This window comes from Oratosquilla oratoria, chromosome 10 (assembly GCF_046742065.1).
Source record: "Oratosquilla oratoria isolate Oo_2021 chromosome 10, ASM4674206v1, whole genome shotgun sequence".
Lineage (NCBI taxonomy): Eukaryota > Metazoa > Arthropoda > Malacostraca > Stomatopoda > Squillidae > Oratosquilla > Oratosquilla oratoria.
In genome coordinates this window covers 60,764,652-60,783,879 of record NC_134786.1, presented here as the reverse complement: position 1 = coordinate 60,783,879, position 19,228 = coordinate 60,764,652, and the positions used below count along the sequence as shown (strand labels likewise).

The window sequence follows — 19,228 nt, the reverse complement described above, 5'->3', positions numbered from 1 at the left end:
TAATTCAATGCACAACAGTATCAACATAAAGTGTACGACTTTTAATGGATTTGCCCTCCAGTAACTCAATGCACAACAGCATCAACATAAAGTGTACGACTTTTAATGGATTTCCACTGGTGCACTCCAGCTCATTGGTCGGTGGTGGGGGCGGTTGAGCGAGCTGAACTCCACTTTGGTTCTTCTGTTGCTTTCCCTACCCGGTCTTGGGATTTTCCACCGATGACTGCTCCTAATGCGGCCTGGACTACACTCAATGCTCAAATTTCAATTATATTTAGTCAAATACCGTAGTACCTAAAAAAGAAACAACAAAAACATCACTTGTGTTGTACACTTAAATATATATTTATCTATATGTCAACCACGGTTCCCTTTACAGGATGCAGCACATTATTTTTGTTAATTTTGGTCACTAGGGGGCCCTAATTAAACTTTTATTATCAAGAGATAGTTCTTATTAATATTTTAGAAACCTGACAAGTTTCATATTCCTAAATATGTCCGCCACATGGCAAAATGTTAGTTCCTGCTGTGACCACCAGGGGTATCTGACAGCTTGCCTCCATATCCCAAAACTTTCACCTAGTTACTCTCTAAGCGTGTCAAGTTCCATGCTTTTAAGCCGAAAATGCACGAAATGGCTCTAGGGCTGGTCTTAGATCTCCCATAATAAGACATTTACTAGCTTCTCTCAATCTATAGTTGACCTCCACCGCTACTCCATTTCATGTCCCATGCGACTGTCTACTTCCTCCAGCCTCTCTCCTTTCAACTCGCTGCCACAATAACAACATAATAATAATTATAATAAAAATAATAACAATAACAATAATAATAATATTAATAAATACAATGTTTAACATTACCACGGTTAAAACCACTGGACAGAAATACTTATTCTCAAAATATAAAAAATGTAATAACAAAGCCTCCGTTTATAGTAACAAGGTCTAGTGGGGTAAATATTATTCAGTAGATCCTTGTGCTCACGCCATTCCTAAACGTACTCACTCCTTTATTGTTGTCAAGCAACAATGGCTAGCCCTTATCACGACTATCACTCCACACATCCCCGCCATGTGTCCGAAGCCCAAGGTCATACCATACAAGAAAAACAAAATAAAATTAACCATTATTTAACAACAAAATATAACTACAGTAATTCGTAACATATATTCCCAAATAACTGACCGCATTTATAAGGTTTACATATAAAAAGATAATCTATATACACATCACTGTCTTCAAGGCTCTTCCAAGAGTGACCTACGGCATGAGCCAGTGGCTGTAGCCGGTTTCCTAGGGGCCGCGGTTCTCCAATACGAACGCAACGGAGCAACACATTGATTGAGTGGCTATAGGAAATCTGAACACCTGTTGCTCGGCTTATCCTCATTCGAACAGTACTCCCTCCGTGTGTATCTCCTGCGTCAGCTGTTTGTCATTCACTCATCTCATTCCGTCCATGACTCTAATGCGAGTTGTAAAATGGTTTTAAAAAGTTCGATATAGATGTATATGGCACCAATAATTAATAATAAACAACACGTACTGTAGTATTATGCTTACAAATATACATACTATGATCTACATACGTGCTTATATTTATATAATGTGTAAAATGAAGTGCAATACTTACATTCGCTTGTTCATCTTGGCAATATTGCTAAAATCTGCAACGACATCCCATACAGCATTAGGATCTTGATTAGGAATAAACAGCTTATAGTCCCTTAATTGCTGCCCCTTTCTGAAGAGAACAAAAACCAGCAAAAACAGTCCTAAAATGTGTGGGAAAGATATTCGAAAACGCCGCACGACCATCTTTGGAGAAGACAAACGTCTGACTATTCGGAGAAGCTAAGGGGGCGGGTCCAAAGGCACGATGCCACATTGTATATGGTGCTTTGGATAAAAGAGCACGCACAAGATTGCAATTAGTAAAATCAATATATAAGTTAAAACTATGGTGTATAAAACGCAAATGTATGAATGAAAGGTGCGTTCTTTAGATAAAACCTTGATTTGAAGTTTGTTTACATTATGACCAATCACATATGCTTACAGCTGTTGGGTCAAACCTTTTTAGAATTCATTCTAGCTACTAATGTTATCTAATTTCGGGCTATAAAGTCAGGGATATATTAAGTAATTGGCGAAAGTGTAATCCAAATTATTATATGACTAAAATTATTTATAACATTGATACAAATCCGATGTTCCTGATTTCAACACTTTCCATATTTTTAGGCCTACTGTGTGTTCGTTTCCTGCGCTCTAGTGTGCGGACTATTGATGGGAAGGATATGTGATGTAGGCGGGGTTTATCAGCCAGTTTGCTCCTCAACGCATGAGTATGAGCAAGTGGTAGGCTCCTCAGCAAAATGACTCCCTAATTTAATAAGAGAGAAACCCGTGGAGTGCTCCCAACACCCGAGCAGAAGGAAGAGTAGAGTGAGTGTTAGCAGCAGAACTAGTGTTAAAGCCAGCAGCCGCAGCAGCAGCAACAAGCTCTCTACATTGGATTTGGTGTCACTTGACCTGTTGGCCCTTGGCACTATGGCAGGCACCAATACTACTCGGATGCTCTTAGTCACGGCCAATATCGCATCATGTTTCGAACAGGTAAATAAGCACTAAGACTAACTTTTTTAGGTGATGTGGACAGCAAGAAATGTGTAGTTTTTATAGATTAGGACAGCTTTCTAGACAAATTGAGTATTGTCTTGAACACTCAAGTTGAAGAAACAACATTAAAATTGTATGTTTGGTCATTATATGGGATTGGATTGTGCTGAAAAGGGAAATGAAAGTCTCAAATATGAATTTTGTTGGTTCTAAGGTGGATCTTTCATCTGAGTAAAGAAATAATTTAGACTTTCACATGTCCAATTAATTGTTCTACTTCAAATATTTTATTCTGTTTGTATTGGTATAATTTGTGGTTATTAAGGATGGCACAGGAAACCTGGACCTGTCTACATAATATATTCTCCATTCCTTCCTGTGCTAAATATGGCAAAATAGATTTCGCAGCCTCAGAAACTAATTATTTGTGTCAAAAATGGCATAGAGAAGATTCTATATATTTTGTTAAAATAAGCTTAGAAAAACATGGTTGATATGGAAACTCACCAGTTTAGATTACGACCAGGACCAGGTAAACAAGGTCACAAATGAAAACTAGAATATAGTGTATTTAAGAGTTTATAAAGAAATGTGGATGATAAGATTTGCCTGGAAAATAGCATCTTAAGAGAGAGCCCATGAAATGATAACATTTATAGGGTTCAGTCAGTTCAATTGTTGCCCCAGGTTTCATGGCCTAGAAACCTGCAGGCCTAGTAGCTAGCAATTGTTCCCAGGCTCTTGGAGAAGAAACTTTGGACTGATGTCTGTGTTGTGTTAGTGTTGGAGTGTTCCCATGTCACTGTGTTAAGGAAGTAGAAGGAGGGGAGCTGTTGCTGATTGTCAGCAATCCTTGTGTTTAAAAGTGGAAGAAATACAAATTTGATAGAAATCTTGGACATAGTCCAAAGACCAAGTGTCAACTCCTCAGTGTTGCACCTTCAATTGGAAATAAGGAAGTTGATGGGATTTGAAGATTGGCAGCAGAGATGATTACTTGTCTTCATTCTCTCAGGACCACCTCGTACAGATACCCATTGTTGATTCCTGTTTATAGGGTTTCAAATGGTCATCAATTGAACTTTTTTTATTGATAGTCTTTTATATAGAGCTTATTTACAATAGCAAATTGTTAGAAACTCCCTATGTAGTAGAAACAAATCGCAGTCTTAGATTTCTAGATTAATCAAGTGAATATGTCGCTTTCCATTCACTTATGGATAATACTGAGTTTCACCTTTTTATCATGTTTGCCTTGAAAAGATCTATACTTCTATCTCAGGAAATTTTTTCCAATAGAAAATTGTCAGAAACTGGTGTTAAGACATTAATTGATTTTCATGAATGCAGTGGAACTTTGATTTAGTGAAGGTCAATTATATGAAATGTGCAGTTTGTCTGCATGGTGTTTCATTTCAGTTCAAAATGTGATTATTCAAAAGAAATTATTAGGTAAAAATATATATTGTCAATTTCTTGGTACGGGTGGCCAGTTCAAGTACCCTGCTATTTATTCTCATTTATTCTCACAAGAAACAAATAAAGAATTTTATTTTGCACATATTACATGGCATATAATATTATATGTTGCTGAAGGCCATGAGTCATCTACACGAGAGACCAGGGGCAATGGACTGATTATAGGGCAATACCATTACTAACATAAAACCTTGGAATTCTGAAATTATTCTCATAGAAAACTGATCCATTTTGATCATGTATTTTTTTCTATATATAATTCATTTCATTAACATGAGATAAAATGATAATCAGGCATGAAGAGAGAAAAATTAGTGTTCAACTTTGGGTCACATCCGTTGCACATGAATTTGAAACTTGCATGCAGGTAGTTGTGTAACTTCTACTGTCACCACACATGTAATTCCTAAATTGGCCAATGCTCCTCCAACCATCCATTGTGATTTCTGTATCAGCTGCTAATGGTGCACATGGAGTGTCTGTCTTCCCACAGAAGTGGTAAACTGTTTAGTTGTGACTATTGGGTTGCTGTCTTAAGGTGCTGGGTTTGTGAGCAGTTGTGACTTTGAGAGTGGAATTTACACTTTTTCATGACACTAGTTAACCATGCTAAAGGAGCTTGAAGTGAATATGAAAAATGCTAATATCTAAGGTTAACATTACACCATGAATATAGAGATTTCATTCCTTATATATTATCTGATAAAATTAATTATCCATAGTTTTGAAAGTCATGATATTGGATTGATCAAGGTTTCACTATACAAAATTGATCTGTTGTGAGCATGACAGTTTTGTCATCTTTACTTCCTTATATAGACAAAGAGAGCAAGGGAGGTGATGTCAACAACCAATCTTATAGCAAGGCATGACCAAGGTTAGGTTAAGTCGGTTAATAATCATCACTAACTCTGAAAAAGATTGAAGATAAAGAACAAAAAATATCTAATACTTCAGTCCTGCACTCATCCCATCCACACAGTAATACAAAATTTCTTCAAGTGGCTGTGGCTAGCTTCTTGGAGACCCTGGTGCCCTGCAGAAAAGAGGCAGGGCAATGGATTGATTGAAGATTGAAACAAGTTCCTTAGAAGAACTAGATCTGATGACAACAAAAAAGAAGAAAGAAATACTTGGATTCAAGAATATTAGAATTTATCACATTTGTGCATATGTTCAGTAGAAATTTGTTTTCTATACTTACATGTGGATTGAATATTACAGTTGATAGAGAAGGAGAATTTATATTATATTATATATATATATATATGTATATATATATATATATATATACATACACATACATACATATACTAAGGCTTTTTCCCCCTTACAAGGGAGGTAGCCAAAAAGGAAAAGGCATAAAATCATTCCCACCCATTCCATCCCTGAATACAATCCACACCCCTCCACCCTCCCTCTCATCTTAGCACCTCCTGGATATACACACACACACACACACACACACACCAAGGGCTTTTTCCACCTTACAGGGGAGGTAGCCAAAGTGAAAGGCATAAATCCACTCCCACCCATTTCATCCCCACATACTCTCCCATTCATATATATATATATATATATATATATATGTATATGTATTTTGTACGACACTGAATGGGTCCCAGTGTTTAGAGATACGTTTTATCAACCACAATGCACTTTAATTCTAAGCCATATAGGCGCATGCAGAAATTGTAATGAGGGACACCTATATGGCTTAGAATTAAAGTGCATTGTGGTTGATAAAATGTATATATATATAGTAAGCCCTGGTACAAGGGTGAGGCATAACACAAAATACTGATGTGTTTTATTGTCTCTTTATTGAAACTATTATTATCATGGAGCCTAGAATGACTACTTGCTATTAGGGAGAAATGGGGAATATGGAACTTATTTGTGGGTGGAAGCACACATTCATGGTGTACAACTGCTAGCTCTGATGGTCATGGCCTGACTGACCTAGCCCCTCCAACCCACACGGCCCTGCTTGTTGCTGAACCACATTAAATGCTTGTGCACCTAGCCAAAGCATCTCCCAGGGCCACAATTACGTGACCCAGCCTAGGTGGCATGGGGCCGGGGCCAACCTGGCTCTAGGCATTGCTGTTCGGCTCTGAGCACACCATGACAATGCCAACAAGACAGGCTGGCTGGCATTTTGTGGCCTGCAAAAAGTCCACAAAGGCCCACATGTGGTCAAAGGAAACAAAGCTCACATGAATACATGTGAGGAATAGGCATCAAACTTGCCACATATACATACACAGATGAACCCAGAAACTATGGACTAAAGGGGGATACTAGTGGTCCGTTAAATTCATTTGTCTGTAGGTTCTGTATTTACTTGATTGTAATTTAAAGGAAAGGAGCAATGCTCATTGGGTCCATTCTATTCTCTAATTTTCTAACATACCCAGACTCAAATTTATATACGGTTCCAATTTAATCTATATTTTTCATTTCCAATTATCATATTTAGATTTAAACTCAAGTATTGTTTGAGCTTGGCCCATATCACCATCTAAACCATTTCACATATTTATACATCTACATGGAAAACTGTATTTCTTCACATCCTTTTGACAAATGGTCTTTCATAATTTACTTCCATGACCTCTTAAAACCCTCCTGGGACATCATCTGGACACTATGTTGAATGTAATGTAAATGAATAAAGGGTCATACTAATTACCAACAACTACCATAAACTCCAATGATATTCATTGTTTTCAGTTAATATTGGCAGCAGAGAAAAACTTGCTTCTTTATTTATTTCTACATATATGATGTAGCAGAAAAAATTTCACCACAAAAGCAATCATTATGATAATCTATATATTGCTTGTCAGTCATTTTGAGTTGCTTGTCAGTCCTTGTATGTCTTTAGTATGATTCTATCTAGATGGTAACATTCGGTGTCTGGATGGCGTCTTGATGGTACTGGACAGTACCAGATAGAAATTAGCATGACCTGTTGTGGAAGATGAACTATTGGAAGTTTGAAGATGGACCTATCTTGAATGTAAAACTCAAGCTACAATGCAGTTCTTGGCATCTTGAAGATTGCGTCGAGTTGGCGGTAGTGAATAAACATTTTGATAATCTTGAAATGGCAGAGGCCAAATGCCTAAGAAGTTACAGAAAGGATAAACTATGGCACAGATGATTTATTTATGCCAATATCAACTAAAGATAATTGATATCATCAGAGATGTCAGCACTTGGCAGTAATAAGTGTGACCACAAATAAACACAATCACGCAACCATACCCTAAATCTTTAGTATTAATATGATATTGTTACTATTTAAAAGAAAGTTCAGTAATGTAGTCCTTAAGTCATATCTAAGTACGTGGGATAGACTAAAACAACTGAAGCACAAAAAGTGCCCAGGGTTGTCACATTTCAATGGTTATTTTCATATTTTGGAAGAAATCTTTATTCTCCAGAATTTATCCATGGTTACCATAGTCCTTTACTTCAGTGTCTGTAGTTTTCTGGTTCTTATATATATATATGTATGTATATATATATGTATGTATGTATGTATGTATGCTGGTAACCACTTAAGAAAAAGAAACACAGAAATCCCAAGCGCTTTCATGTAATTCACATCCACTTTTGTCTGTATTCTCCCCTGAGGATGTGAATTACACGAAAGCGCTTGGGATTTCTGTGTTTCTTTTTCTTAAGTGGATACCAGCATATTTCTGATCACGTGTTCAAGTGATTCATTTGCAATATATGTATGTATGTATGTATGACATCACTACTGTACTGTGATGTCATATGAATAACTATTCTAGCTCTCATAACCAAGGATCGAATTCACTGAGGCCATATCATTACCAAGCCTGTCCCTTACTGCTGTTCTGCAGATGGTTGAAAGGATTGGAATCTGTTGTACTGTGTGCAAGGAAGTCAAAGCTTATTACAAGCAATTTGGGCATTAGTTTTAACCCAACCCTGAACCTTACCAGCAGATGTGTGAGAATTTGAATGATGCCTTTATTTCCTTGCCACCATTACCATTATGGTATAAATCACTAGTGTAGAATTATGTGATACTAATCATTCTAGCTATCACAACCGAGAGTTGAACTCAGACTATAGAATTACCAGAGGACCTCACTGGTGCATTACTCTTGACCAGTGGTACCATGAAAATGAAGGCCAACCAAGTAACTGGCAACAGCCACCAGATTGGCCATAAGTTACTCAGGAACGATGTGTTGTCTGTGTGGAGCTAGAGTGGGGCAGTGTAGGATAAAGTATTCACTATCTTTTGTCTGGTGATTGCATCTAGGACATTTTTTCCTCTGTGGCCAGGCCTATTCTGTGTTGGTATTGTTTTAAGGCTGGATGGTGACTTGAATATAGTCATGCCAGTGTGGTTCTTGCTTGCCATGGGAGGGATTTCTCTGTAGGGCTGATATCCTGAGGAGTTTGGTGGAGTAGAGAGTTCATTGGTCGGTTTTGGAAGTGCTTACTTTGTGATCTAAATATATAAGCACTTTTATCTAGATATGTTGCATGGTATAGTAGTAGACTGATGTAGACTTTTGAGTTATATACTGCAGGTGTTTTTTATTGTATTCATTTGGTTGCAATTGTGTTATGTAATAGGATGGATGGGTTGAGTTGAGGTCTCTTGCATAGAATTGTGCCTATCATCTTCATGTGCTGTTCTATGAGGAGGATTTAGGTTTCTGTGTGCAGATGTTCTATTGTGGTGGTTTAGTGCATCCCATATATTGTTCTTATTGCTTTGTTGTATATAAGTTGTAGATTGCCAGTGTTTTCTTGATTGAAGGGAGCTATCCAAGGAAGACATAATCAAGTGTGGTTTTTATGAGATGTATGTAGGTTAGGATTGATATTATTATGGTTATTTCCTTGTTTATGTTCATAATTAGGTCCTTAATGTGTGACCTGAAGGTCATGTGAGTAGTAAGGTTTAGGATTTTAGGGCTCCTGTCTAGTGGAAGTAGTTGGCTTTCAGTTTCAATATTAGATGTTTGTTTTGTATATTTCCTCTCTCTCTCTCTCTCTCTCTCTCTCTCTATATATATATATATATATATATATATATATATATATATATATATATCTACATATATATATATATATATATATCTACATATATATATGTATATATATATATATATATACATGTATATATATACATATGTACATATATATATATATATATATATATATATCTACATATATATATATATATATATATATACATATATATATATATATATATATATGTATATATATATATATATACCCCCATCTGGGGTATTGGCTGCTTGTTATTGTGGCAAAGTAGCATGCAGTTGATACTTTAGGGTCTATATGGGGCGCCCCTACGGACCAGAGCCACACATCATTTTGTCTATGATAGAGGAAAACTCTGTTCATAGAGAAATGATGACACTTTTATACTATGACTGTCCCTCCGTTATGCTGTCCCCCAACACCTTGCTGCTGTCCTGTACCATTTCTCTGAGTATTCATTTTCTGTGGTGGGGGAAAAGAATACTGCCACCAAGTATTTCCACTTGGATCGTAAGAGGCAAGAAGAAAGGAACTGGGATTGGGACTAGGCATCCTTTTCCTTGTAGCCCCACAGGGGACATTCCTAAACGAAAAAGTAAAGGCATAAGAGGGTCTGGGAGTTTTCCAACCAGCACCCTAAGGTTTGGGTCTTTTAATGTGCGTGGATGTGGTACAGATGAGAGTAAAAGGGAAGAGATAGGTAGTATGTTCGTGAGAAGAAAGATGGATGTGTTGGCTTTGAGTGAAACTAAGTTGAAAGGGAAGGGTGAGTGTAAGTTTGGGAGTGTAAGTGGGAGGTTATCAGGAGTGAAGAGAGGACGAGGGAGGGAAGGGGTGGCTATTCAAGTAAGTGAAGAGATAGGTAAATGTGTAGTGGAGTGGAAGGAGGTTTCCTCAAGGATAATGTGGATGAAGGTGAAACTGGGAAAGGAGATGTGGGTCTTTGTAAGTGCATATGGGCCTGGCAGTGAGAAGAGTGTAGAAGAAAGGGAGGTCTTTTGGATAGATTTAAATGAGTGCATAGAGGATTTAGGAAGAAATGTCAATGTAATAGTACTGGGAGACCTTAATGCTAGGGTAGGAAATGGTCCAATTGATGGAGTGGTTGGGAAATGTGGAGTTCCAGGAAAGAATCATAGTGGAGAATTGATGGTGGAAATGTGTCTAGAAAGAGAATTGATGATAGCAAATACAGTGTTTCGGAAGAAAGTCAAGCATAAGTACACATGGGAGAGGGTAGTGGATGGAAGGGTGGTAGATAGAGTGTTGATGGATTATGTAGTGGTAAATAGGATTATGATAGGAAGAGTTAAGGATGTACATGTGCTAAGGGGAGAGGGTGGGGGAATATCAGATAATTTTTTGGTGGAAGGTAAGTTGAGAGTAGAGGCTAGATGAAGAAAGAGGAAAGGGACAAAAGTTAGGGAGGTGCTTAGAGTGAACTCTTTAAAGGAAAAGGAGAAGGAGTACAAGAAGAAGCTGAAGGAGGAGTGGGAGGGAGTGAAGGATAGAGTAGAACTAGGTGTGGAGGAGGTATGGGGATGGGTCAGGGAGGGAGTCACAAAGTGTACAAGGATGGTGTGTGGAACAAGAAGGACAGGAGGAAATAGAAGGAAGGGTAGTGAATGGTGGGATGAGGAAACAAAGAAGATTGTAGAAGAGAAGAAGCGAGCTTTCACAGATTGGTTACAAAATAGGACGAGGGAGTCATATGAGAGGTACAAAGAAAAGAAAAGAGAAGTAAAGCAAAAGGTAAAGGAGGCAAAGAGGAGAGCAGATGTGAAGTGGGGTAAGAGTAAGACAGAAAATTTTGAAAGTAATAAAAAGATGTTTTGGAAAGAAATTAAGAGAGGAAGAGGAGGCGAATCAAGTAAAGAAGAAAAGGTAAAAGGTGCAGATGGAGAGATGATAATGGAAGAGAAGGCAGTAAGGGGAAGATGGGCAGAATATTTTAGGGAGTTGCTAAATGTGAAGGAGGACAGGGAGGGAAAGATAGTTACAGTGGGAAATGCTAAGAAAATGACCATGATGAGAGTGAGGAAAATGGAGGAGAAATAAGGAAGGATGAAGTGAAGGCAGTTGTTAAGATGATGAAAGCAGGTAAGGCACCTGGTCTGGATGGATGCCATGCAGAATGTCTAAAAAAAAAGGAGGTACAGTGATGGTGGACTGGATGGTGAGGTTATTTAATGTTTGCTGGAGAGAGGGTAGAGTGCTGGAGGAGTGCCTGTATAGTTCCACTTTACAAGGGAAAAGGGGACAAGTGTGAATGTAGTAGTTTCAGAGGGATTAGCTTGTTAAGTGTAGTTGGGAAGGCTTATGGGGGGATCTTGATTGAGAGGATTAGGAGAGGAACAGAGGGAGTAATTGGTGAGGAACAGTGTGGATTTAGGACAGGTAGAGGTTGTGTAGATCAGATCTTTGTGGTAAGACAAATATGTGAGAAAGCTATAGGAAATGGGAAGGATGTTTTTTGGTCTTTTATGGATCTGGAAAAGGCTTACGATAGGGTAGACAGAAAGGCACTGTGGGAGGTTATGCAGATATATGGGATAGGAGGAAAGCTTTTGGGAGCTGTCAAGAGTTTTTATGAGAGTAGTAGAGCTTGTGTCAGGATTAGAAATGGAGAGAGTGAGTGGTTCAAGGTAAAGGTGGGACTTCGTCAAGGATGCGTTATGTCACCCTGGCTGTTCAACTTATACATGGATGGGGTAGTGCGAGAGGTAAATACAAGGGTAGTGGGTCAGGGATTGGAGATGGTTAACCACTTCCATATGGTGACGTCTACATAGGAATCATGAGGAGCAAGTGGGTACACGATGATGCCGACATCGGCATCTTGATTATATTTATTGTAGTCGTACCTACGTAACCTCCATTCTCTCTAAACTGGCTTCATCATATTTTCTATGGTTGTCAAAATTCACGGGTGAAAGAAAACGAACGATTGAGCACTGACTTTATTTTTTATAATGCGATTATTATGATGCAGCATCGCACGTCGGGCAGCTAATGCTGCCAGATGTGCGATATGCCCCGGAGTGAAGTGGTTAAAGAAAGTGGAGAAAAGTGGGAGGTGAGGCAGCTGTTGTTTGCGGACGACACTGCGCTTGGGAGAGTATGTGATAGAAGAAAGCTAAAGATAAATGTGGGTAAAGGTAAGGTGATGAGATGTACAAGGGGTGAAAGTGGCAGTAGACTGGAAGTGAGCATTAAGGGAGAGCGACTGGAGGAAGTGGATAGTTTTAGATACTTGGGTGCAAATGTGGCAGGAAAAGGTGGAGTGAAGGTGGAGGTAGAATGTAGATTGAGAGAAGCGAGTAAATGCCTTGGTGGATTAAAGAGTGTAATGAGGAATAGACATTTGGGAAAGGATGCTAAGAGGAGACTGTATGAAGGAGTGATTGTGCCAACAGCACTGTATGGGGAAGAAACATGGAACATAAGAGAGGAAGAGAGAAGGAGTTTGAATGTGTTTGAGATGAAGTGTCTGAGAAGTATGATGGGGGTTACTAGGCTAGATAGAGTGAGAAATGAGGAGGTGAGGAGGAGAACAGGGTTGGAAAGGGAGTTGGGAGATAGGGTTGATGAAAGAGTATTAGGATGGTTTGGACACATGGAAAGAATGAGTGAAGAAAGACTAGTAAAAGAGGTATGGAAGGCAGATGTGGAGGGAGTGAACATGAGGGGACGTCCTAGGATGAGATGGATGGATGGGGTGAAGGGGGCTTTGGGGAAGAGGGGAATGTCTGTTGAGGAAGGACGGGAGAGGACAGAAGATAGGGGTGAATGGAGAATGGTTGTATATGGATGATGTTGTGATGCATGAGGTGGAATGGGTGGGGGGATGAGGTAGTATGTGTGAGCAAAATTTGACGCAGCCCGAAGGGATTTCTCCCCGTCTTCTCCTTTTTTGCATGGGGGGACGGAGAGGGGGGGGTCGCTGATTTAATGAAGCGGCCTTGCTGTGGATGTGCTGTGTCTTGCGACACTGCCTCTGACCCAGGGCAGTGGACAAGGTGCAGGGATGACCCGTCATCCAGGAGGTGCTAAGATAAGAGGGAGGGTGGAGGGGTGTGGAGTGTATTCAGGGATGGAATGGGTGGGAATGGTTTTATGCCTTTTTCTTTTTGGCTACCTCCCTTGTAAGGGGGAAAAAGCCTTGGTATATGTATGTATGTAAACAATTCCAAGTATTTGTGCACTTGTATGAAAAATTGTATTTCTTCATATCATTTAGACATGTAGTCTTCCTTAATTTTTCTCAAATTACCTCAAGAGATCTCTTCTGTCAATGCAATCTATCCCCTTTAGTGACCTAATTACAGTAATCATATCACCTCTTTCTCTCCCATTTTTCAAAGTCAGCAGACTCAGTGCTTTTAGTCTTTCTTGATATGGTTTATCTGCCAGGTTGGGGACAAGTTTGGTTGCTACTTTTTATATTATCTTGATCTTGCTTATATCCTACACTCAGTGTGAGGACCATGTCTCTGATGCATATTCCAGTCTTGGCTGGATCAGGGTTTCAATTACTTTTTTCATCTTCTCTTCATCCAAACAGTTAAAAGCCACTTTAATCATCAGCAACAGTCCGTATGTCTCTCCAGTAATCCTACTGACCTGTCTGTCAGGTGACAGGTTGTCTTTTATAATCACACTCAAACCTTTTTCCTCTTTTGCTTTTATAATGTCACTTCCCAAGAAATAGTTTAAAGATGGCCTATTGCAGCCATAACATATTTCCAGTACTTTCTATTTTTTGTATTGAAATTAATTATCCATTCTTGGCACCATGCAAAAATATAGTTTCTTAATATTTTTGCAATAGCCTACAGTACTCTTCATTTTTTACTCATGATTTTTGCATCATCTGCAAACATGTTGGCATAGCTTGTCCTTTCCATCATGTCATTGATTGTATGTGTGTACATGTATATCAGGTGAGACACTTGTCCTTCTAACAGCACTGTGTAACCCAGTATTACCTGGCACATGGTTGAAGGTTGGCTGGATGTCTACTAAACTGGATTCCCACGAAGGAGGAGGGTGTGTTGGACACCCAGATGTACAAAAAAGAAAACCATTGAAAGGACAGACAAACTCTTCATGTGTCAATAGACTTAAACCCCTTTATGGATCATTAAGCTATATGTTTGCTGTCTGTGGCATCCCTACAGGGTCCGGAGACAGGAGTTGTGGAGGCTGAACAACGTCCCAGTGCTGTGGTTGCACCGAGGTGCTCCCTTGGGGGTAATACCACACTTCTTTGGTCCTTTGTTCAGGTCAGGGTGAGTTCCTTCTGGCTCAAAGTGATGCATTGGCTGGGTTGCCTGAACCAAGTCTTTGAAGTTAGGCATGCCCTTAGTCAAGCAGCTGCCACCTGGTCTGATGCTCCACACTCCACAGCTGTCTTTCCTTAATGTCAAGGTGGTGAGTGCATATACTCCCACATGGTAGTGGGTGCATAGACTCCACCATGACCCCTGGGACTGATGAATTAAAGATGTGTAACCAAAACCAAGTCTCTCCTCGTTGGGCTCAGTAGGTGGTGGGGGTGTGTGGGAAGGGTGGATCTTAAACTAGGATGTTGTAAATGATGCACAAGCATGTCAAGCCAGGCTCAGGCTCAGGCCCACCATTAGGCTGGCTGGGACATATTTTTCACCCTCTCCTAGGTCAGTCAAGCTCCCGTTTTATCACCAGAGCTCAAGAGGTTTAGAATGGATGGAATGGCCATGAGGCAAAGAGATCAGGTAGTGGTGAGATCAGTTTTAAGGGTTACACCTACTACTAGTCAGGCCACATCAATAGGGCCCATCTGACAGGAGTAGCTACAGGTGTAGCCAACTATCAGGTGCTGTTATAGAGGTTATTCTGGTTGATAAGCATATGATGTTGGTGAGGCTGGGGCTTCGTATCTCTGTCTTTTTCTGTCTGTCTGTCTCTCTCTATCTCTCTCTGTTTCTCTCACTCTATCTCTCTCTGTCTCTATCTCTCAGTCTCTGTCTCTCTCTCTCTCTGTCTCTCTCTCTCTCTCTCTCTCTCTCTCTCTCTCTCTCTCTCTCTCTCTCTCTCTCTCTCTCTCTCTCTCTCTCTCCCCCCCTCTCTCTCCCCTCTCTCTCTCTCTCTCTCCCCCTCTCTCTCTCTCTCTCTCTCTCTCTCTCTCTCTCTCTCTCTCTCTCTCTCTCTCTCTCTCTCTCTCTCTCTCTCTCTCTCTCTCTCTCTCTCTCTCTCTCTCTCTCTCTCTCTCTCTCTCTCTCTCTCTCTCTCCCCCTCTCCCTCTCTCCCCCCCCTCTCCCTCTCTCCCTCTCTTGCTTTCTCTCTCTCTCTCTCTCTCTCTCTCTCTCTCTCTCTCTCTCTTTTATTGAAGGGATGTTCTTTTCCAACCTTATCTCTGTAACTGACTAGCACCCACCATGGATCACTCTTGTTGTTTTGGGCAACTTCAGTGCAATTACTGGCATCAACAGAGCTGGTTAAGAAGTATGTATTGACCCTCATGGCTCTGGAACCAGGAACATTAACAGTTCTTTCCTTCTGAGTTTTGCAAAGTCCAGAATTTTAAGGTTTGCTGGTTCCTAGTTTCAAGAACAAGCCATACCAATGGACTTTATATAGCACTGCCAAAGGAGTGTCAAAGAAGATCAATCACATACTTGTTTGTAATTATTTGGAGGATCCTACAGAAATACAGGGTTTCCTAGAGTGCTGAGTTCTTTGGGGATGATCATTGACTTGTGGTCACAACACTCAGACTGCTAATCACATCCAGGAGAATCCTGAGATGTAATTCACCTAGATTTTACATGGAGGTGCTGGGTGATGATGTGTATTTACCTAATTGTAGTATACAGGAAAGGAACAACACTTGTAGGGTCTTGTCATTTACGTTTCAATTTATCATACCTAAATTCAAATTCAATGTGCCCAGGAGTATGCAGTGGCAGTCTTTAATCAGTTCAAAGTGTGTAGCACCTTTGAGGACCCTAAATAAGTGTGGGACACTTTCAAACATGAAACTTAGAAAGTTGCAGAGTAGTGCATTGGAAAGCATCCAAGATTGAAAAGTGATGTGGCACTTTTTGAGACACTGGAGAACATAGAGATGGTCTATGCTGCCAGAGTGGATGGGGACCTGGAAAGATACAGGACTCAGAAATGACAGGCTAAAGCTCTCATGAGAATGGATAAGGATAGGCACACCAAGGGAATTGCTGAGGATGTTGAGGGCCATTTTAATGCAAATGATCTCAGGTCTGCTTATTGAGCCCTGAAGAAACTCCAAACCTGTGACATAGAGGAACATAGTCTGAACAGCTGATGAGCAGCTAGTGTCAGGCTTAGGTGGATCTAGTCCCTTTACTGGCTACTTTGCTAGTATTTGGGTGATGGTTGCCAATCCACCATTGTACGAAAATCTGCTTTCTTTTGGTGGAGGTCAATGAAACTGAGTAAATTAAAGGGTGGAAAGGTATTTGGCAGGTGAAGCTGCTGCATGGAGTTACTGAAAGGAGGAACTGAGGCCATAATCCTTGAGCTGCATGCAGTGCCCCATGCTGTTTAGCAGTTGAGCACTATTCCCTCTGGAAGAGGGGAAAAGGGGACTAGCAGAACTAAAACAACTGTAGTATTACCTTGCTCAATGGCTTAATGTGTTGAGCAAGGTGCTTACCTATTTGTTGCTGATACAGATATGTTCAAATTCACAAAAGTTTCAGTGGCCTGAGCAGTCTGGGTTCACACCCAATAAGTCGGCAACTGATTGAATGTGAGCATTTTATGTTTTTGTGGAATGCTGATGTTTCAGCAAGAATTTTTTGCAGTCTATATTTATCTCAAAAAGCATTTAAGTTAGTACATTTTGGGATTCTCTTGGATCTTCTGCAGATCCATTGGATTCCTGTGAAGATTGTTGACTGTCTGGCTATACTCTGAGACAGAGAGTGCTCCATAGTATGGAGTAAGCATTTTTTTTTTATGTTAATTCAGGAGTGAAGCAAGGATGCATCCTCACCCCAACACATTTCAACACCTGCATGGACTGGATATTGGACAGTTGTCAATCATTGTCATTGTAGGGCATCCACTGGCAATTCTAAGGTCGACCTTGTCTTTGCCAGTGATGCTGTACTTCTTGCAATTGTTAGAGGTCCTGGTTGCAGCCCTGAAGCCACTGCACAGGATGGAAGACCAACACCAAGATCCAGGCATTTGGGGCCTTACTGGATGACTCAGTTCAGTTTGGCCATGCATATGGTGAGGACATTGAGATCTTAGAAAGCTTCACATACTTTAGTAGTGTATTACACAACAGTGGAGGGTCATCTCAGGAAGTCCTTCAAAAAATTGACATTGCTCATGGAGTTCTGTACTCACTCAACCAGAGTATACAGCATTGTCAATATTTATGCGGAAGAAATAAGATCTGAATCTTCAAGTCAGTTGTGCTCCCTCTTGCTGTAAGGCTATGAATATTGAATCCTGACATCAAGAAGCATCTTGGCATTTTTGGTACCAAGTGCTCTTTGGAGAATGTGGGATATTACTGGAATGGCTGTGTATTAAAACCAGAGACTGATATTAGTATAATTCATGAATGTCCACTCCAGCCATTGACCATGTGACTCGTTTCTCTGATGTTGATCCCACCCACAGGGTTGTTGCCACAAGAGATAACCATCAGCAGATGAGTCAAAGGGGACACCTACAGAACTCATTGTTGCGGCAAATCAGTTGAACCTGGTAAAAGTTGTTTAGAATGGGAAGGTTCGCTACATGGGAACTTGGTCAGAGAAACCATTGGTGGTGATGATGGTGTACAAGTGAAGTGACACACTCCCCAGCTGATGCTCTTAATAGAGACTATAGAACTCCTATAGCCTAGAATCCATCCCATATCTGATTAAAGTTACCTAGAATCAGAAAAAAATCCACAAAAGTTGTCATTGAGGTGAAAGGATTAGTCAAGACAGTTGTAACCTCTCACACAGCCCATTCATTCAATCCATCCATTGCTTCAGGTCTCTCTTATATGAGACACATAGGCTTTCAAGTTACTGGCAACAGCCACCAGGTTGGTTGATAAGTCACTTACGGTAGAAATATTGTTTTGTTGTCTGATTATGACTAGGGTAGGCAGTTAAGTTGAAGTGTTCAGTATTTGAGGCAATTTGTTTCTGTGTTGGTACTGTCTGTTATGAATGATGACTTAAACACAAGCTTGCCAGTGGAGTTCTCTCTCTCTCTCTCTCTCTTTTTTTTGGGGGGGAGAGCCATCTGGAGGGGTTTGGTGGAGTAGGATGTTTGATAGTTGATCTTGGAGTCCTTTTTTTTTTTTTTTTTTCCTAATTGTACATACATACATATACCAAGGCTTTTTCCCCCTTACAAGGGAGGTAGCCAAAAAGAAAAAGGCATAAAATCATTCCCACCCATTCCATCCCGAAATACATTCCTCTCCCCTCCACCCTCCCTCTTATCTTAGCACCTCCTGAATGACGGGTCATCCCTGCACCTTGTCCACTGCCCTGGGTCAGAGGCAGTGTCGCAAGGCATAGCACGTCAAGAGCAAGGCTGCTTCATTCAATCGGCGACCCCCTCTCTCCGTCCCCCTCTGCATAAAAGGAGAAGACGGGGAGAAATCCCTTCGGGCTGCGTCAAATTTTGCTCACACATACTACCTCACCCCCATCCCCCCACCCATTCCACCTCATACATCACAACATCATCCATATACAACCATTCTCCATTCACCCCTATCTTCTGTCCTCAACAGACATTCCCCTCCTCCCCAAAGCCCCCTTCACCCCATCCATCCATCTCATCCTAGGATGTCCCCTCATGTTCACTCCCTCCACATCTGCCTTCCATACCTCTTTTACTAGTCTTTCTTCACTCATTCTTTCCATGTGTCCAAACCATCCCAATACTCTTTCATCAACCAATTGTGAATGAGTTTTTGTATGGATGTGTTGCGTGATGGCTGTGGAAGGTTACTGTAAATGTTTTAGTAGAATACTCATGATGTAGTCTTTTTGTTGCTTTC

General features: G+C 40.3%; 2 protein-coding genes across 2 annotated transcripts in view; one reads left to right on the top strand and one right to left on the bottom strand.

The window, feature by feature from the left end:
* Nucleotides 1–1,869, bottom strand: part of LOC143029260 (uncharacterized) — a 60,253-nt gene extending 58,384 nt beyond the window's left edge. The window contains exon 1 of the mRNA XM_076191954.1: nucleotides 1,643–1,869. Within this exon, the coding sequence (XP_076048069.1) occupies nucleotides 1,643–1,827 (185 nt within the window). The 5' untranslated portion in view covers nucleotides 1,828–1,869. The remainder of the gene's footprint in view (nucleotides 1–1,642) is intronic.
* Nucleotides 1,870–2,264: 395 nt separating this feature from the next.
* 5PtaseI (inositol polyphosphate-5-phosphatase A) overlaps nucleotides 2,265–19,228 on the top strand; it is a 32,756-nt gene continuing 15,792 nt past the window's right edge. The window contains exon 1 of the mRNA XM_076191279.1: nucleotides 2,265–2,628. Within this exon, the coding sequence (XP_076047394.1) occupies nucleotides 2,563–2,628 (66 nt within the window). The 5' untranslated portion in view covers nucleotides 2,265–2,562. The remainder of the gene's footprint in view (nucleotides 2,629–19,228) is intronic.